This window comes from Myotis nattereri, assembly GCF_964212035.1.
Source record: "Myotis nattereri genome assembly, chromosome: 1".
Taxonomy (NCBI): domain Eukaryota; kingdom Metazoa; phylum Chordata; class Mammalia; order Chiroptera; family Vespertilionidae; genus Myotis; species Myotis nattereri.
This window is the reverse complement of record NC_138075.1, coordinates 104838682-104860529: the sequence shown is the minus strand read 5'-3', so window position 1 is coordinate 104860529 and position 21848 is coordinate 104838682. Positions and strand designations below refer to the sequence as shown.

At 39.0% G+C, this 21848-nt stretch overlaps 1 protein-coding gene across 2 annotated transcripts in view; it reads left to right on the top strand.

The window, feature by feature from the left end:
• Positions 1–21848, top strand: part of CUL2 (cullin 2) — a 174704-nt gene that overhangs the window by 49828 nt on the left and 103028 nt on the right. For both annotated transcript variants that reach the window (XM_081109768.1, XM_081109767.1), the window contains exons 3-6: positions 996–1098; positions 5579–5673; positions 10307–10412; positions 16286–16368. In XM_081109768.1, the coding sequence (XP_080965894.1) occupies positions 996–1098; positions 5579–5673; positions 10307–10412; positions 16286–16368 (387 nt within the window). The remainder of the gene's footprint in view (positions 1–995; positions 1099–5578; positions 5674–10306; positions 10413–16285; positions 16369–21848) is intronic.

Here is a 21848-nt window from a genome sequence, read left to right as displayed (position 1 = left end):
AGAAGAATATATAAAATGTTATGGGGATTATAGATGGGAAGAACCTATATTCTATCTCTGATATGTTTTTAAAGTACATATTTTTATTTTGTCATATTTCCTGATTCTATGTTTAATAGAAATATTTGACTCCATCCCAAATAACCTTATTTTCAGATATTATCTGCATCTCTAATTAGGCTGGTCTCAGATTGCTTCATATGTGTTTTTTCCACATTTGGTGCTTTAACATACATGAGCTTACTTGGGTCTTACAAGGATCCTATAGAGATGTCAGGATGTTATCTTTATCTTAGAGATGAGGAAATAGCCTAGAGAGGTTAAGAGACTTGGTCAAGATCACTGGCTAGTAAATACCTCAAGCAGATACCATTTTCTCTGACTCCTGATAAAAACCTCTGCAGCATACCACCTGTGATACCTAGCAAGGTACTTAGTGTGTTCAAAAGCTTAATTGATATTACTGTTCATACTATAATTCTTCTAATAGATTAAATGTTAAAGGACAGTGGATAGGTTGAAGAATATTCTGATGAGTACTGTGATGTGGGAAATATGTCAAGTGAGTAATTTTTATAACTTGTTTTTCAGAATTGCTTAGAGTCCATATCTGTCTCTTATGATATTCTGTAGACCTTTGTTGGTATTATGTTTATGTCCTTTTTTACATAAACCGTATTTTGTAGGTGTCTGGGTAACTTGACTTCCCAGAATCCCCCTCTGAATTTTAATGTCTCTGAGAGGAACAGTTTTCTTTACAATACCATCAAATAATCCTCAATAAATATTTGTTGAATGAGTAAGTGAACATATCTGCTAATGCTTTTAAAGTAAGCATGGTTATATATTATACCTTTATTCTATATCTCTGTCTGTATAACCTTAAACCACAAAAATGAAATGATTTTTCATTTTTTAATGTGAAGCTTGAGTTAAAGCTCATTTGTTATAAAGAATATTTCCAATGAATGTGAAAACCTTAACAGTTTTACTAGAGATATCTATGCTTTATGTGTGGCCTATCCTGAACCCCTTGGAGAAAGACTTTATACAGAAACTAAGATTTTTTTGGAAAATCACGTACGGCATTTGCACAAGGTAAGGAATGATACATACATGATATAAATATGTTTGTAGCTGCATAGTTACTTGCTTAGTTCACTGTTTTGCAGTGCAGAACTAAGATCAAATTAAGGTTTATTTGTTTTGTTTCCTAAATAGCATTTTTCTAATTATATATATTTAAGATCTATTTGTTAAGAACTGTGCTTTTCCCACAAGGGAAATTAGTGTAGTTGCTCAAGATCATGTAAGTAGTAAGTGAAAGAGCAGGGTTTGTTCACCTTTAAAATGTGCTCCTATGTTCTCTGGATAGAACCAAATTTTCTCTTACTGTTGCTTCCCACCTTTTGGTAAATCTGTCTTTATTATTATCTGTCAACTTGTTAGCTGCCGCTTCATATCCTGTTTAAAATCTTACAAAAACCTAAAATTAAAAAGGGAAATGGTCAATTTAAAAGCATCATAGAAATTTTTTTTGACCAATTTATTTGGTTAGTATGTCATGTATATAAGGGTAACATCACAGACTTGGTCTGTGCAAAAATGAATTTGCAGTATCTGACTTACCTACTGATCTTGTCAGGAGCTGAGTGAGGTCATTTATTACCTGAGCTAGCTACTTGACTCTTGCCTTTTAGTAACTGTGTGACCATGGGCAACTCACATAACCTACTTTAAGTTTCTTTATAAAATGGAGATAAAATAACACAGTCTAAAGTCTAACCCTGCACAAGGCTTGGAGCAGATCGTTTTTAAAGTGTACATAACTCATAAGTAGAGTCCAGTTGATCATATGATAGTTTCCTTTAAAACATTCAGAGGAAATGCTCTATTTTCTTTTGTATATGACAGATAACAATTTTCTTAATATGTACATCTACTAGTTCATAAAAGTGATGTTGATAACAAGTACTTCAAATCAGTCTTAAAATGTTTCCTATGTTAGGACACTGGGGGATAGGGGAGGCTAGGGGACTGTCCAGGGCGGGGGGGAAAAATGGACACATATGTAATACCCTTTGTATTACTTTATGCAATAAAAAAAAATGTTTCCTATGTTAAGTTAGTTTTAAAATTAAAGTTCTGCTAGGGTGAGCATAATTAAGAACTGTTTAAGGCAGTTATAAATTTTGTAATTTTATATTTTAGCATAGGTTGTAAGTGATTTTCTTTAAACTGTGAAGTAATTTTATTATTTTTTTTAAATATATTTTTATTGATTTCAGACAGGAAGGGAGAGGGAGAGACAGAAACATCAATGATGAGAGAGAATCATCGATCGGCTGCTTCCTGCATGCCCCCCCCACTGGGGATCGAGCCCACAACCCTGGCACGTGCCCTTGATCGGAATCGAACCTGGGACCCGTCAGTCCGCAGGCCAATGCTCTATCCACTGAGCCAAACCAGCCAGGGCAAACTACGAAGTAATTTTAAATTTATGGAAAAGTTGCAAAAATAATAGAGCTTATTCTCATATACTTTTTATCTAGCTTCTTAATGATAATGTCGTGCATAATAGTGGTATGGTATGGTATTAAAACTAAGAAGTGAACATTGGTATAGTTGTGTGATTAAAAATTGTATTTTGAAGTAGTTTTATGAAAGTTTATAATACTTATATTAATTATACACTATATGTTCTCAGATCCAGTGACAAAAAAAGAAGTTGGCTAATGTGTAGATGATAAAGTAAATTGTTAATATAGCCAACAAAATCAGTTTCACCTCTGAGAAAAAAATTTGATTTGATTTGGGGGAGGGAACTTTTTAAATTAATAAAGTCTTACCATTACAAATAATTTAGGACATACAGATAAGCAATCAAGAAGAAAGTAAAACCCTAGCCGGCTTGGCTCAGTGGATAAAGCGTCAGCTTGTGGACCGATGGGTCCCAGGTTCGATTCCGGCCAAGGGCACATGCCTGGGTTGCGGGCTCGATTCCCAGTAGGGAGCGTGCAGGAGGCAGCCGATCAATGATTCTCTCTCATCATTGATGTTTCTATCTCTCTCTTCTTCTCCCTTCCTCTCTGAAATCAATTAAGAAATATATTAAAAAAAAAAAGAAGAAAGTAAATACCACCATAACATACCTCCAGAATTAATCATTGTTAATAGTTTCCATATATCTTTATTAAAATATATCTCTTTTGGTACATACTAATATACATGTAATTTGATTTAATAATTACTGTAATGCATATTTTTGCTTTGTGTAGACTTCTGTTTTTTATTAGAAAGTGGAGTCATGTTATACATTTTATAATCTGCTTTTTGTTTTTAATATTGTAAGTTCCTCTTTATTTGTCATTAAATAGACTTTGTAATCCTGGCAATGATGATAAAATTTTTCATGGTATGGAGATACTATGATTTGTTTCAGTATTTCCATATTGCTGGCCATATAGATTATTTCCAACTAGTAGCCTGGTGCACGAAATCCATGCACATTAAAAGGGAATTAATTGCCCTAACCAGTTTGGCTTAGTGGATAGAGCATCGGCCTGCGGACTCAAGGGTCCTAGGTTCGATTCCGGTCAAGGGCATCTACCTTGGTTGCGGGCACATCCCCAGTGGGGAGTGTGTAGGAGGCGGCTGATCGATGTTTCTCTCTCATCGATGTTTCTCTCTATCCTTCTCCCTTCCTCTCTGTAAAAAATCAATAAAATATATTTTTTTTTAAAAAGGGAATTAATTAGCAAACTGGCCACCTGTCGATTCCGTGAGGAAAGGGGCTCCCTCCTCCCTCCTGTCAGGGTCTGGGGTGCAGGAGAATGGGGTTCCTGGCTGGCAGGCTACTGACAGCAAGCTCTCCAACAGCAGATTCTGTGAAGAATGGGGCTCCCTCCTTTCTACTCTCAGGGTCTGGTTTGAAGGTCGGCCACGCCCCCTGTTGGGCCAGACCCAGAGTTCTACCACACCGTGGCCTCCACCTCAGCAACCCAGGACTGACTGCTGCTGGGTGCTCCTGGTGCTCTGAGGGTGGGTTCTTCCCTCAGGCCACATGGGAAACAGCTAGGGAGAGTGCAGCCCTTAGCAAAGTGACCCTGGATTCAGTGGGTCCATGCTCCGATTGTGGGTTCCTGCCTCAAACCCCGCCCTCACCGGAAACAGCTCCGGGAAACAGCTCAGGGGAGGGTGCAGCCTTTGCCAAGACAACCCCTGCAGGACTGACTTCCTTCTGCTTGGTTGTGGCGGTTCAGGTCATGATGAACACCACCCATGGTTTTTATATAAGTAGATTATATAATTTGTTGTTATCCACAATACTTCGGTGAACGTTGTTGTGGCTAAATAATTTTTGTGTAACTAAGTTTCTTGTGGGATAAATTCTAGACCTTGAATTACTAAGTCGTGAGTCATGAAAATTTTTTAGTGTTTAGACATATTAGTAACAGATTGTTCTTGGATTTATATTCCATCAAACCAGTAATAGCATTTTCAAACCAGCAATACCTAGTCACCAGGATGATTAATAGTTGCTATTTTTAATTTATTAACCAATATGATAAGCAAGAGTACAATTTATAGGTTATTTCTATTGTTCTGAGCCTTGTGTTAAAATTTCCAAGTATAAAGTCATTTCATTAGATAATTAAATGAAAGTTGAGGTCATGATTTGTTAAGGTCATATGGACAGTTAATGAAAGAACTATAAAAGAAGAACCTAAGACCCCCTGAATATCAGTCCAAAGTACTTTTTTTTAAAGTATATTTTTACTGATTTCAGAGAGGAAGGTAGAGGGAGGGAGAGAGAGAAAAACATTAATAATGAGAGGGAATCATTGTTCGGCTGCATCCCAAATGCCTCCGCCTGCACCCTGGGCATGTGCCCTGACCAGGAATTAAATCATGACTTCATAGGTCAGTGCACAACCATTGAGCAACACTGGCCAAGCAGTCCAATGTATTTTTTTTGTTAGACTAGATTTTCTTTAAAAATAACTTTAAAATATTTAACCTTAGATTTAAGTTTGATTTTCATTTTTTCAAAAAATAATGTTTCTCTGAAGTAAATGAAATAAAAAAAAAAACTTTCTTGGGGAATGTGGAAAGTGTCCATTTTCATAAATAGTCTTATTCACAAAAGTGAAAATTTGAAGTGATATAATTATATCAGTCTGATTTACTTATATACTAGCAGGTTGGTCACATGTTATGGACTTGAGGAAACACATAGAGACATGACAATAGAATTATATTCTATATGAACTGATCTTAAGATATTCTAGTTCAAAGAAAATATCAAATCATTACATCTTGTCCTTTGATCTTAGAGAATGAAACAGTTACTCTCCAGTATGAAGCTTCACTTTCATATCTAAGACTCACATGTTTTTCTAGTTGTTTCATTGATACTAAAGGTAGTTAAATCAGAATGGAACTTATAAATGTAATTTATAATGCTATTTATATACTATGTCCGTTATTTTAAAATATTTACTTTTGACAAATTTTATAGCTTACAAATGAAAATGGTAAGTGCTTTCTAAGTGAAAATTTTTTCTTCTTTATATAGAGAGTTCTGGAGTCTGAAGAACAAGTACTTGTTATGTATCATAGGTATTGGGAGGAATATAGCAAGGGTGCAGACTATATGGACTGCTTGTATAGGTAAGTATTCTTTTAAACTCTGACAGTCTCAACAGTATTGCTTGCATTTATAATTGAAGAGTTTTTAAAGATATTTTTTAACTTTATTTTTATTGTTGACAGATACACCATTTTCCCTCCCTTTGCCTACCTCCACAATTCTCACCCCTCTTCCCTCTGGCTCTTACCACTGTTGTCTGTGTCTATAGGTTATGCACATAATGCTTTTTGGCTATTCCCTTCACCTTCTTTCATCCAGTACGCACCTCCCCTGTCCCCTCTGACAGCTGTCAGACTATTCTATGTATTCTTGTCTTTGCTTCTACTTTGTTCATTAAATTCCACATATTATTGAGATCATATGGTATTTGTCTTTCTCTGACTGGCTTATTTCACTTAGCATAATACTCTCCAGGTCCATTCATGCTGTTACTAAAGGTAAGAAAGATTTCCTTTTTTTAAATGGTGACGTAGTAGTATTCATTTGTGTAAATGTACCACAACTGCTTATTTATTTGTTTACTTATTTATGTATTTTTATTGCTCTTGGAGGGAGAGAGGGACGGAGGGAGGGACGGAGGGAAAAAGAGAGAGAGAAAGAAAATAATGATCAGACACCACCTATATGTACCCTGATTGAGGATCAAACCTGCAACCTGGGTATGTGCCCTGACTAGGAATCAAACTCTCCACTTTGTGGTGTACGGGATGATGCTCTAGTCAACTGAGCCTCATTGGCCAGGGCATACCACAGCTTTAAAAATAAATAAATAAATATAAATATATATATATATATATATATATATATATATATATATATATATATATTGATTTCAGCAAGGAGGGGAGAGGGAAAGATAGAAACATCAATGATGAGAGAGAATCATTGATCAGCTGCCTCCTGCATGCCCCCTACTGGGATCGAGTAACCCAGGCAAGTGCCCTGACTAAGAATTGAACCGTGGCCTCCTGGTTCATAGGTCGATGGTCAACCACCCAGCCATTCTGGCCAGGCACCATAGCTTTTTTATATACTCATCTACTGATGTGCACTTGGGCTCTTTCCAGATTTGGGCTATCCTATATAATAAAAGGCTAATATGCAAATTGTCCCCTCGGGAGTTTGACCAACTGGGAGTTCGACTGCTTCCTGTGACATGTGCTGACCACCAGGGGGTGGTATGGAATGAAGGAAGGCCCCAGCTGGCAGCCGGGGGAAGGAAGGCCCTGACCAGCCCTGATGGTTGGCCAGGCCTAAGGACCCTACTAATGCACGAATTTCGTGCACCGGGCCTCTAGTTGTAAATAATGCTGCTGTAAACATAGAGGTGAACATATTCTTTTGAATTGGTATTTCGGGATCTGTAGGATACATTCCTAGAAGTGGGATTGCTGGGTCAAAACACAGTTGCATTTTTTATTTTTTGAGAAAACTCCAAGCTGTTTTCCACAGTGGCGTCACCAATCTGCATTCCCACCAGCAATATAATAGGGTTCCCTTTTTTCCACATCCTTTCCAACATTGTCATTTGTTGATTTGTTGATGGTAGCCATTCCGACACGTGTGAGGTGATACCCCATTGTTGTTTTAATTTGCATCTCTCTGATGATCAGTGACTTGGAGCATTTTTTCATCTGTCTCTTGGCCATCTGTATGTCCACTTTGGAGAAGTGCCTATTTAGGTCGTCCTTTGTCCATTTTTTAATTGGATTACTTCCTTTTGTTCAGTTGTATGAGTTCCTGCCCTAGCTGGTTTGGGTCAGTGGATAGAGCATGGGTCTGTGGACTAAGGGGTTCTGGGTTCAATTCTGATTAGGGGTACATGCCCAGGTGGCCAGCTCAATCCCCAGTAGGAGGAGTGAAGGAGGCAGCCGATCAATGGTTCTCTCTCATCATTGATGTTTCTACCTCTCTCTCTGTCTCTGAAATAAATAAAAATATATTTAGAAAAAAGTTGCATGAGTTTCTTATATATTTTGGATATTAACCCTTCATCAGATGTATCATTGCCAAATATGTTCTCCCATACAGTGGGCCTCCCTTTTCATTCTCTTGATGGTTTCTTTTGCTGTGCAGAAGCTTTTTAGTTTGATTTAGGCTCTTTTGTTTTCTCCTTAGTTTCCTTTGCCCTAGGAGATGTATCCATAAACATATTGCTACGAGAGATGTCTGAGATTTTGCTGCCTATAGTTTCTTCTAGGATTTTTATGGTTTCCCGACTTAGAATTTAAGTCTTTTATCCATTTTGAGTTTATTCTTGTGTTTGGTGTAAGTTGGTTGTCTAGTTTTATTTTTTTGCATATATCTGTCCAATTTTCCCAACACCATTTAATAGACTGTCTTGAGTCCATTGTATGTTCTTGCCTCCTTTGTCAAATATTAATTGAATGTAATGGCTTGCGTTGATTTCTGTCTTCTCTGTTCTGTTCCATAGATATATATGCCTGTTCTTGTGCCAGTATCAGGCTGTTTTGATTACGGTGCTATAATTTGGTATCTGGTATTGTGATTCTTCCAACTTTTTTCTTATTTTTCAAGATTGCTGTGGATATTTGGGATCTTCTTTGGTTCCATATAAATTTTTGTAGTATTTGTTCTAGGTCTGTGAAATATGCTGTTTAATAGGGATTACATTAGATCTGTATATTGCCTTGGGTACTGTGGACATTTTACTGATGTTGATTCTACCAATCCATGGCATATTCTTCCGCTTATTTATATCTTCCTCCATCTCTTTTTTCAACGTCCTGTAGTTTTTCAAATACAAGTCTTTTGCCTCTTTGGTTAAGTCTATTCCTAAGTATCTTCATTTCTTTTTTGCAGTGGTAAATGGGATTGTTTGTTTAGTTTCCTTTTCTGAGAATTCATTATTGGTGTAAAAAAAAGCCATGGGGGGAGGGGTGGGAAGGAAGTCATTGATATTTGGGTATTGATTTTTGTATCCTGCTACATTTCCAAATTCTTTTATTAACTCTAGTAGTTTTTGTGGTGGAGTCTTCAGGGTTTTCTGTGTACAATATCATGTCGTCTGAGAATGAGAGTTTTACTTGCTCCTTTCCAATTTGGATGCTTTTTATTTCTCCTTGTCTGAATGCTGTGGCTAGGACTTCCAGTTCTATGTTGAATAAGGGTGGTGAAAGCAGACATCCCTGTCTTGTTCCTGTTCTTAGGGGAAATGGTTTTAGTTCTTGCCATTGAGTAAGATGTTGGCTGTACGTTTTACTATATATGGCCTGTATTATATACCGATATGCTCCCTCTGATCCCATTTTGCTGAGAGTTTTTATCAAAAATGGCCATTTAATTTTGTAGAATGCTCTTTCCGCGTCTTTTGATATGATCCTGTGATTTTTGTCTTTCAATTTGTTTATGTGATGTATTCTTGATCTCTTTGGTAACTCATTCATTGTTTAATAACATGTTATTTAGCCTCCATGTGTTTAAATGTTTTTTGGTGTTTATACTGTAGTTGATTTCTAATTTCATTTCACTGTGATCTGAGAAGATGCTTGATATTTCAATCTTCCTGAACATGTAGAGACTTGTTTTGTGTTCTAACATGTGTTCTATCTTTGTGAATGATCCATGTACACTTGAGAAGAATGTATATTATGCATCTTGGCATAAAATATTCTATAAATGTCAGTTAAATCCATCTGGTACAGCGTGTCATTTAGATTCACTGTTTTCTTATTAAATTTTTGTCTGGAAGATCTATCTAGTGAGGTCAGCGGGGTGTTAAAGTCTCCTACAATGACTGAATTGTTGTTGATCTCTCCCTTCAAGTCCTATAGAAGTGTTTGTGTGTGTGTGTGTGTGTGTATGTATATATATTACAATGATATATATATATATATATATATATATATATATATATATATATATATATATATATATTCCTATATTGGGCGCATATATGTTTACCAGAATTATATTCTCGTGTTGCATCTATGCCTTTAGTATTATTAGAGACCTTTGTTGTCTCTTGTGATGGCCTTCTTTTTGAAATCTTATCTTGACTTACTGAGAAGAATCTGGAAATGATCTAATGAGATTGTTGAAGGGTTGTCTGTTGGATAGACCTATTTGGCTATAAGGCTTTTGGAGTTTTTATAAACACTTGATTATTTTTCCTTCCTTCCTTCCTCCCTCCCTCCCTCCCTCCCTCCCTCCTTCCCTCCCTCCCTCCTCTCCTCTCCTTCTTTCCTTTGTTTATTGATTTTAGAGAGAAGAAGAGAGAGATGTGAGAGAGGAAGAAACATCGATGCCTCCCATATGTTCCCCGATCAGGGATTGAACCTATAACTAGGTATAGGCCCTGACCAGAAATTGAAACTATAACCTTTTGGTGTACAGGATGATGCTCCAACCAACTGAGTCACCTGGCAAGGGCCCCTTGAATTTTTAAATTGAAACTGTGATTATAGGTGTCTTTTTTTTAATTCTGCTCTAAAGGTCTTATCCTTTGTCTCTTAAGTCCTTACATAGAAAGTTGGGTAATACTTTTTAATTTTTATTTAATTTCTTTTGGGTATATTACTCAACTATTCTATAGTTGATTTATAACCCTAAAATTATTGTTCCAAAGTTGCAAATTATTTGTTTTCCTACCTATTTGACATACTTTTCAATGATATTACATTTGTTTTTCAGGTATCTCAACACCCAGTTTATTAAAAAAAATAAATTGACAGAAGCTGACCTTCAGTATGGCTATGGTGGTGTAGATATGAATGAACCTCTTATGGAAATAGGAGAGGTAGGAAATTCTTTAAATTATTGTCAAGCATAAGAATGTTTTTATTTATTTAAAAACATTTGGTTCACTGTCCTTTTTTAAAGGACACTGAGTTAACTAGGTCAAAATTTAAAACATCCTAAATTTTAAGTAAATAAAATACTGTAATGATTTTCTAAGAAACTTCAAATAGATGAGAAGAACAGAAAAGACATGATAAGTATTTTAATAATTACATTGATGATAGGTTTATAGTTCCATTATGTGACAAAGTTCATGAAAAGTGTTTCAAAAATGTTGAGACTCCTGTAGTAAAAAGTACAAAGGATGTGGATTTAAAAGGGATCCTAAAGGAGAATAAATACAAATTTATGCATATAACAAATTTATTTTAAATTTTAAAAGTAATTAAATTCGAAGTAAAACAGTTATATATGCAGCTCAAGTAGTTTACTCAAATTTAAATGTGGAGAATTATATAATGCATGTGCTGATTGTGAAAGAAACACTCTAGTATAATGTTTGCTTTTCCAAGTAATACGTATTTGTTGAGTAGCCAGACATTGTAGATGCAGTGGTGAACAGAGAGAAGGTCCCTGTCCTCATGGGAAGCAGATGCCAAAGAAGTAAAGAAATTAATGTTAAATTGTGATGAGTGTTAATGAAGGAAGTAAACATAAGATGTAGCATTATTAGAGATTTAAATTAGAATCATCCTTTTAAGAAATTTGTTGGAAATTAGTTTGAAAGTATTCCTTGCACTCATGCTAATAAGGGTAACTAATGGATAGACAGTGTAAATTTCCAATGTGGAAGAATATATCCAGTATGATTTTGTTATAAAGTTAGGCAAATGAATAAAATAATAGTAGAAAATTGTTCATAGGACCTTTAATAAGGGTAACATGGTGTATTTAATAGGAATAAAACTGAAGGGGAAAAAAGGATATTGTGAAGCACATCAGTGAGAAATACCAAAATCTTAACAATGGTTGCTTTAATTAGTAGTTTTATAAGTGAATATTTTACTTAATGATTATTCCTTATTAACACCATCAAGCCTGCTCCTTTTCCCAGAAGAAATCACTATACACAATTTGATTTATATCTTTTCTGAATTTTACCTGTGTATTTGCATATAAATTTTATGCATACATGCATAATAGTTTTTATTTTATTTTTTAAACAATGTCATACCATATCTAAAGTCCTCCAACTTTTTTGTTAACATGTCTAGGAGTTCTTTTCACATAAGTTAATTTTTGTGTGAGAGCTTAATATTCTACATTAGGCAAATAATAATTTATTAATTATTAAATAATTTATCGTTTCAGTTTTTTGTTATTACAAACAATACTATAGCGAACATCGTTGTTTATTTATTAAATATTTTTTGAATCCCTCTGTGTGACAGGCACTGTTCTGTATTTTAGGAATACAGTAGTGAACAAAGTGACAAAAATGTTACACTCATGGAATTACAGTTATGTATGTATCTCTTTATATAGAAGCAGAAAATTTCATAGAGTGGGTACCTGGAACTTGATTTTCAGGGTTAAAGCTTGCTCTGCCAATTTTCCTTTCAAAGGGCTTTATCAATTTGCCCTCCCACCACAGCTCAGATTTAAGTGTGGAGAATTGTATAATGCTTATGCTGATTGTGAAAGAAATACTCTAGTACAATGTTTGCTTTAAAACATTTGCTATAAAAATCTCATTTTCTTATGTATTATCTTCTATTTTTACTTGTTCATGCTATTTAAAAAGGAAAAAAAAAAGAAGGCAAAACTTAAAGGATGCTCCTTGTAAGAAGACAGATGCTTTTATTTATTTGGAATGGAATTACCAATGGATCTGAGTAGAGTTACTCCAGAGAAACAGAATATAGAGGCAAAAAACAGACATATCTCTGTGGGTGCAGTTCAGTTAGAAACGAACAATTAGTTTTTGATTCTGGAATAATTTTTACTATGTATGGAAAAATTATCTGGAGTTTAAAGGCTTAAATGTGAAAGGGAAAACTTGAAAACTTTTGGGAGACAATATAGAAGACCTTATGATCTTAAGACCATACCTTTATGACCTTAGGGTAGGGAAGGAGTCCTTAAAAGACACAAAAAATACAAATGATAAAGGAAAAGATTGATAACTTTGAGTACATTATAATATACTAGAGGCCCGGTGCACGAAATTTGGGCATGGGGGTGGGTCCCTCAGCCGGGCCTGCACCCTCTTCAATCCGGCACCCCTTGGGGAATGTCCGACTGCCTCTTGCAATCCGTGACCGCTGGCTCCTAACTGCTCGCCTGCCTGCCTGCCTGCCTGATCGCTCCTAACCACCTCTGCCTGCATGACCGCCCCTAACTACTTCTCTGCTGGCCTGATTGCCCCTAACTGCCTCTGCCTCACCCCACACCCGGGACCCAGGATTCTATCCTCTGGCTGGTTGCAGGCACCCGGGACCCAGCTTCCCTCCCTCTGGCGGGCGGCAGGCACCCAGGACCCAGACTGGCTTTGCCCGGGCCAGCTGCAGCCTCAGGGGACCATGGGTGGGCAGTTTCGCCTGGGCCCCAGCTGCAGATGCCCGGAACTGTGGGGTGGGCGGCTTGTCCTTCTCCTGGCCCGCAGGTGCAGGTGCTGGTGCCCAGGACCGCGGGGCGGGCAGTTTGTCCCTCTCCCGGGCCGCAGGTGCAGACACAGCCGCTGGCGCCTGGGGCCATGGGGCAGGCAGCTTGTCCTTTTCCTGAGCCATAGGCACAGATGCTGGCGCCTGGGACCATGGGGCATGCGGATTGTCCCTCTCCTGGGCCGCAGCCTGGCTGGTCCCCATTCCTCTCTCTGGAGCCCATTTGTGCCTGACTGGTCCCCATTCCTCTCTCCCTAGTGCTGAGTGTCTGAGCCATTATGGTGTGAGGGTGTGATGGCCATTTGCATATTAGCTCCTTATTATATAGGGTTTTTACTAAAAAACTAAAGAAATTAAAAAGTCAAGTCACAAACTATGACAAACTACAATATGTAAAACTGTCAAGGGATTAACTTCTATAATATATAAAGAACTCCTAGGTTTCATTAAGAATGAGATAAACGCCGAAACCGGTTTGGCTCAGTGGATAGAGCGTCGGCCTGTGGACTGAAAGGTCCCAGGTTCGATTCCGGTCAAGGGCATGTACCTGGGTTGTGGGCACATCCCCAGTAGGAGATGTGCAGGAGGCAGCTGATCGATGTTTCTCTCTCATCGATGTTTCTAACTCTCTATCCCTCTCCCTTCCTCTCTGTAAGAAATCAATAAAATATATTTAAAAAAAAAAAAGAATGAGATAAACATTAATGAGATAATGGGCAACAGGCTGGCACGGGTGTTAGTGAGGAACGACCAAATGACTGAACAGTAGGCTGCGTGGGGCGACTGGGCTGGCCCAGGGGTTAGTGAGGGACAACCAAACAACTGAATAGCAGGCTGCATGGGGTGACCACGCCAGCAGGGGGGCTGTTGGGGGAGACCAGGCCAGCGGGGGGAGGGGGGGTCAGGAAGGGGCAACCAGGCTGGCAGAGGGGGGAAGTTGGGGGCGACCAGGCCGGCAAGGGGGCCAGTAAGGGGCGATCAGTCAGGAAGGCAGAGGTGGTTAGGGGTGACCAGGCTGGCAGAGGGGGACAGTAAGGGGCAATCAGGCTGTCGGGGGAGGCAGTTGGGGGCGACCAGGCCTGCAGAGGGGGAAGTTAGGGGCTATCAGGCCGGCAGGCAGAGGCAGTTAGGGGTGATCAGGCTGGCAGAGGGGCAGCTAAGGGTGATCAGGCAGGCAGGCAGAGGTGGTTAGGGGTGATCAGGCTGGCAGGGGGGACAGTTAAGGGTGATCAGGCAGGCAGGTAGGTGAGCAGTTAGGAGCCATCACAGTCTCAGATTGTGAGAGGGGTGTCCGACTGCCGGTTTATGCCCGATCCCTGGGATTGGCCCTAAACCGGCAGTCAGACATCCCCCGAGGGGTCCCAGATTGGAGAGGGTGTAGGCTGGGCTCAGGGGACCCCCCGCCTGTGCACGAATTTCATGCACCAGGCCACTAGTCTACAATAATAAAAGCAAAATATGCTAATTATATTGGATGTCCTTCCGGACGAACTTTTGGATGAAGCTGGTGCTATGAGGGAAGCCTGGATCCCGGGTGCCTGCTGGCAGCTGGAGGAAAGCCCAGGTCCTGGGTGCCAGAGGGAAGCAGGTGCCAGCAGCCAGGGGAAGGAAGGCCTACTCTTGCATGAATTTTGTGCATCAGGCCTCTAGTGTGAGTATTGGAAAACCATTTGGCTTGACTGAGTAAAGCTGTATATGTCCCTAACCCTATAGTGCAGCATCTCCAATCATAGGTGTATATCTGAGAACTTTTTGCTTATGTTCACCAGAAAATATCCTATATAATAAAGAGGGAATATGCAAATTTACCATCACTCTGCCACAAAGATGGTGGCGCCCACAGTGGAGGTGGGGGTTTCCATAACACAAGATGGCTTCACCCACAGAGGAGGCGGGGTTTTCATAACAAGATGGCTGCATCCACAACGGAGGCCGAGTTCCTGTAACGAGCCTTGATGAGCAATCTGCAGGGACCTGAGGCTGCACCTCCAACCCCATGGAGCTTGACAGGGGACTTCAGGCTGTGTCCCCCACCTGGCAGGGCTTGATGGGGACCGCAGGCTGTGCCCCCTGCCCTGGCGCCAGGCCGGGGAACCTCAGGCCATGTTCCCCACCCTGGCACCGGGCCAGGGGACCTGAGGCTGCGCTCCCCGCCCAGCAGGGCTTGATAAGGGTGGAACTGGCTGGGTCTGGGTCTAGCTCAATTTAGTGGGGGGCGGCCGGGGCTGGGTCTCGCGCGATTTTGAGGCACATGTGGGTGGGCGGGGACTTGACTCTGGGTCCCATGGTGTGTCCCAGACTCTTGACAGGAGGAAGATTTTTATATACACTTTACTAATTTTCTTTCACCTCTGACACTTCTATTATAGAGAAAGGGCAAATAACAATATTAAAATATTTCCTCTTATTAATCCCCTTTTAATGTGCATGAGTTTCGTGCACTGTGCCACTAGTATACAAGAATAGCAGCATTTTTCTCAAATAGCAAAACTGGAATCACAAACATGTCATGAGCAATAAAAAGGAAAAATAAATCATGGTGTATTTATGCAATAGGATACTATGTAGCAATGTCAATGATTGAACTATATACCTGTATCTTTCAATTTAGATGGACTTCAGTAATAGTTAAAAAAATTTTAAAAACCATACATAGAAAGTATACAGTGTGATTTCGTTAGCAAGGCCAGAAATGGTCAACTTCAAAAATACTATATAGGGCTACTTACACATTTGGTCCAATTGTAATCAAGGGAATGATTTAACACAAGATTCAGGATAGCAAAAACGTCTGAGGGGGAAGTAGGAGTACATTTGGGGCAATGGTAATGGTGAAGTCGTATTTCATAACCCGGGTGGTAAATACAGGTTTATTTTATTTTATTATCCTTTAAGTTGACTTATCCTTTTATGTTTGTATGGGAAATTACATTATTTTATTCAGTGTAACTCCTTTGGTTGTTACAATCTTGGCATCTATAGCCCCTCTATAATACTGAGCATTTAATAATCAAATAAGCTTTTATAAACATCAATTATTTCTGTAAAATTTTCAGCTAATCAAAAAAACCTTTATTCTGTTCTTTGTACAAGTCTGATATGTCATTTGAAATTAGACATTAATTTTCCTTATGTTTATTTTCATTTGAATTTTGAAATATTAATTATAAATACTTCTTTTGCTAGATATTTTTTATAAGTCTTACACAAATGTTACAAAGAAATACTAAGTAATTCAGCCTTTGATGGTTTTTATTTTTTCTGGCAGCTAGCATTGGATATGTGGAGGAAATTAATGGTTGAACCGCTTCAGACCATCCTTATCCGAATGCTGCTCCGAGAAATCAAAAAGTGAGTTCTGACATTTACCTTCTTGAGTCAGTTCTAATTTGCTGTTTGATATTTTTTAATAGTTGCTTGGCTATTGACAAGACATAGGTCTCATTTTATTGTAATGAGCCTCATTTTCCATCTTAATGCCAATGCTTAAAATTGTTGTTAATTTTTGGGGCAAGTCTTTGGTCTTTACTTATAGCGTAAACATGCTTAGTAAAATAAATAAGTCCCTGAGGGAAGTAAATCCCTTACTGCTTTTCAGTTCTGAAACCTCTTGGGCTTTACAGGGAGTGCTGAGTTGTTTGAATGTATTATTTCAGTTTAAAGCCTGATGAGGATAACCTATTCAAGAAAGCAGATTATTCTAGTTAGTTGCTTATCTCTTAGCCTCAGTGTTAAACCTGTAACTTGCCTGTTACTGTCTGGCAGATTTATGGGAAAAATAGCTTCCCATTCTTCTCATGGCCCAGAGTGATTGACTCTTTACCTAACTGCTATGTGAATTGAGTTTGGGACAAAGTTTTTCTATGGAGTTCAGAATTGCATATCCTTGGGTCAGCTCTGGCTTAAAATATTCTTACTAATCTTTGGAAAATCAGAAAAACTAAATCCACTTTGGAGAAGCAAAAGCACTAAAAGTCAGTTATGCAGATATGTATATAATACATTTCAGGTTACTGGAACTAATGTTTATAGGAATTACTTAGACCAGTGAATTGCAGTGTGATAATGACCACTCTATTGGAATCTTCTTTCTTTTTTGTTCCTCTTTTTTTAAAAATTTAATTTTTAAATTTTTTTATTAAATTACAGTTTATAGTCTATTATTTTGTATTAGTTTCAGGTCTATGCATAATGGTTAGGCAATCATATATTTTTTACAGAGTTCCCCTGATATTTCCAGTACTCACCTGGCACCATACATAGTTATTACAATATTATTGACTATACTAGAAGCCCGTTGCACAAAAGTCGTGCATGAGTAGGGTCCCTAGGCCTGGCTGGCGATCAGGGCCGATCTGTGGGGCCACCAGTGATCGGAGTACCCCTGCTGGCACCTGCCCCCTTCCCCCACCACCACCAGTCATCTCCCTCTGTGGGAGGCGACTGGGGGGGTGACTGGGGGGCAGCGCCAGCCCTCTCGCCAGCCGGCCCTGCCCGCTCTCCAGCTGGTCCCTCCTGCCTGCCTGCTCGCCGACTACCGCCAGTCCCCTCTTGGCTGGCTTGGGGCCTGCGGGCTGGGGGCAGTTCCTGTGTAGAGCGTCTGCCCTCTGGTGGTCAGTGTGTGTCATAGCAACCAGTCATTCCGCCGTTCGGTCAATTTGCCTATTAGGCTTTTATTATATAGGACTAGAGGCCTGGTGCATGAATTCATGCACCAGTGGGATCCCTCGGTCTTGCCTGCGTGATCAGGCCAAAACTGGCTCTCCGACATCCCCCGAGAGGTCCCAGATTGCGAGAGGGCCCAGGCCAGGCCAAGGCACCCCAATGGTGCACGATCAGGGCTAGAGAGGGACATGGGAGTTTGGCCAGCCAGGGAGGGACTGTGGGAAGGCTCCAGGGCATTTCCGGCCTGTCTTGCTCGGTCCCAATCAGCCAGACCCCAGCAGCAAGCTAACCTACCGGTCAGAGTGTCTCCCCCCTGGTGGTCAGTGCATGTCAGAGCCACTGGTCGACTGGTTGACTGCTCCTTGATGGTCAGTGCATGTTATAGCTACTGTTCGACTGCCCCCTGTTAGTCAGTGCACGTCATAGCGAGTGGCTGAGCAGCCTTAGCATATCAGCGTATTATGCTTTGAGTGGTTGAACGGACGATTGGACATTAGCATATTACTTTTATTATAATTATATAGGATTCCCTATGCTGTACTTTACATGCCTGTGACTATTTTTTAACAGCCAATCTGTACTTGTTAACCCCTTCATCTTTTTTATCCATCCCCCAAACCCCTCCCCTTCTGGCAACCATCAGTCTGCTCTCTGTGTCTGTGAGTCTGTTTCTATTTTTTTGTTGTTTATATTGTTTTCTAGTGAATCTGCTTTCTTTAAGAGGAACCAAATGTAGAGTTTTTCATGTGAGAGGCTCCTAGTAAGAAATAAGGGATTAATAAAAAGCAAGCCACAAAAAGAATAAGACAATATTTTAAAATTTAATGTTAATAACAAATACTAAGTAAATGGCAGCAATTAGTAAATTGGTTTTCAAAAATTGTTACTTAACCTTTTAGTGATTCCATTGTTTCTGAACACAGCGAGAATCAGAAAAAAGGAAGCAGTGAAGCAATGGAGTGGGACAACATCTTTACTTCTCTTTTCACTGCTAAACTATGATTAAAAGAACACTCCCAACAAGATTTGTAGGTTCTAATATTTCTTTTGCTAAGAAATAACTAATGCTTTTCTGGACTTGGAATTCAGCTATTTTACATAAAAAGTATAATGAAAAGATTGTTATTTTCTAAATGTACTTTTATGAAATGTCTCTTTTAATATAATAGTATTTCACTCTAGTAAATTTTTCATAAGTTGTGATTGTTAGCCTGTTAGAAATTAATTTTTTTTTCATTAACCCCCAGGTATGTCCAAAGCTTTTTTAAAAATAATTCTTTATTGTTGAAAGTATTACATATGTTGCCTTATTCTCCACATTCACCCCTCCAGCCTGCCTCCGCCCCTGCACCAGGCCCTCACCACCCCATTGTCTGTGGCATGGTCCATGCATATATGCATGCAAGATTCTTGGTTGATTACTTCCCACCCACCCACCCTCCCCCGATTCCACACTCTGTTTCATGCTTCCATGTCTCTGGATCCACTCCAGTCATCAGTTTATTTTGCTACTTAGATTCCACATAAGAGTGAGATCATGTGATATTTGTCTTTCTCTGACTGACTTATATCACCTAGCATGATATCTCCAGGTCCCTCCATGTTGTCTCAAAGGGTAAGAGATTCTTCTTTTTTATTGCTGTATAGTATTCCATGGTATAAATGTACCACAGCTTATTTATCCACTCATCTACTGATGGGCACTTGGGCTGTTTGCAGATCTTAGCTATTGTAAATTGTGCTGCTATGAACATAGGGTGCATACATTCTTTCTGATTAGTATTTCGGGTTTCCATTTTTAAATTAGATTGTTTGTCTTCCTTTTGTTAAGTTGCATGAGTTCCTTATATATTTTGGATATTAACCTTTATCAGATGTATCATTGCCAAATATGTCCTCCCATGCAGAGGGTTCCCTTTTTGTTTTGTGGATGGTTTCTTTTGCTATGCAGAAGCTTTTTATTTTGATGTAGTTCCATTTGTTTATTTTCTCCTTAGTTTCCTTCCCCCCACCCCCCTTTATTTATTAAGGCATTAAAAATGTGTCCTTACCATCTCCTTGTGCCCCCACTCCCCTGCTCATACCCTCACCCCCCTGGTGTTTGTGTCCATTGGTTATGCTTATATGCATGCATACAAGTCCTTTTGTTGCTCTCTCCCCCTTACCCCCACCCTCCCCTACCATCCCTCTGAGGTTTGATGGTCTGATCAGTGCTTCTCTGTCTGTTTTTGCTCATCAGTTTATGTTGTTCATTATATTCCACAAATGAGTGAGATCATGTGATACTTAACTTTCTCTGACTGGCTTATTTCGCTTAGCATAATGCTCTCCAGGTTCATCCATGCTATTGCAAATGGTGAGTTCTTTGTTTTTTATAGCAGCATAGTATTCCACTGTATAGATGTACCACATTTTTTAAATCCACTCATCTGCTGATGGGCACTTAGGCTGTTTCCAAATCTTAGCTATTGTAAATTGTGTTGCTATGAACATAGTGGTGCATATATCCTTTCTGATTGGTGTTTCTGATTTCTTGGGATATATATAGTCCTAGAAGTGGGATTACTGGGTCAAATGGGAGTTTATTTTTAATTTTTTGAGGAAACTCCATACTGTTCTCCACAGTGGCTGCACCAGTCTACATTCCCACCAACAGTGCAGGAGGGTTCATTTTTCTCCACATCCTCTCCAGCACTTGTCATTTGTTGCTTTGCTGATGATAGCCATTCTGACAGGTGTGAGATGATACCTCATTGTCATTTTGATTTGCATCTTTCAGATGATTAGTGACTTTGAGCGTGTTTTCATATGTCTCTTGGCCTTCTGTATGTTGTCTTTCAAGAAGTATCTATTTAGATCATTTTTTTTTTAAATATATTTTATTGATTTTTTACAGAGAGGAAGGGAGAGAGATAGAGAGTCAGAAACATCGATGAGAGAGAAACATCGATCAGCTGCCTCCTGCACATCTCCTACTGGGGATATGCCCGCAACCCAGGTACATGCCCTTGACCGGAATCGAACCTGCGACCCCTCAGTCTGCAGGCCGACGCTCTATCCACTGAGCCAAACCGGCTTCGGCTTAGATCATTTTTTGATTGGGTTGTTTATCTTCCTTTTGTTAGGTTGTATGAGTTCCCTGTAAATGTTGGAGATTAAACCCATATTGGTGATAACATTGGCAAATATGTTCTCCCATGCAGTTGGCTTTCTTGTTGTTTTGTTGATGGTTTCTTTTGTTGTGCAGAAGCTTTTTATTTTGATGTAGTCCCATTTGTTTATTTTCTCTTTAGTTTCCAGTGCCCTAGGAGATTTTGTTGAAGACATTGCTTTGGCATATGTCTGAGATTTTGCTGCCTGTGGATTCCTCTAAGATTTTTATGGTTTCCCATCTTATGTTTAAGTCCTTTATCCATTTTGAGTTTATTTTTGTGTATGGTGTAAGTTGGTGGTCTAGTTTCATTTTTTTGCATGTATCTGTCCAGTTTTCCCAGCACCATTTATTGAGTGTAATGGCTTGGGTTGATTTCTGGGTTCTCTGTTTTTTTCCATTGATCTATATGCCTGTTCTTGTGCCAGTACCAGGATGTTTTGATTACGGTGGCTTTGTAGTATAACTTGAAGTGTGGTATTATGATTCCTCCAACTTTGTTTTTCTTTCTCAATATTGCTACAGCTATTCAGGGTCTTTCTTTGATTCCATATAAACTTTGGAGTATTTGTTCTAGATCTGTGAAATATGCTCTTGGTATTTTAATAGGGATTGCATTGAATCCGTAGATTGCCTTGGGTACTATGGACATTTTACTGATGTTGATTCTATCAATCTATGAACACGGTATATTCTTTCACTTGTTTATATCTTCCTCCATCTCTTTTTTCAACATCCTGCAGTTTTCTGAGTACAAGTCTTTTGCCTCCTTGGTTTAGTTTATTCCTAAGTATCTTAATTTTTTTGTTGCAATGGTAAATGGGATTGTTTGTTTAGTTTCTCTTTCTGAAAATTCATTATTGGTGCATAAAAAAAGCCATCAGTTTTTGTGTGTTCATTTTGTATCCTGCTACATTGCCAAATTCATTTATTAAATCTAGTAGTGTTTTGGTGGATTCGCTAGCGTTTTCTGTGTACAATATCATGCCATCTGCTAATAATGAGAGTTTTACTT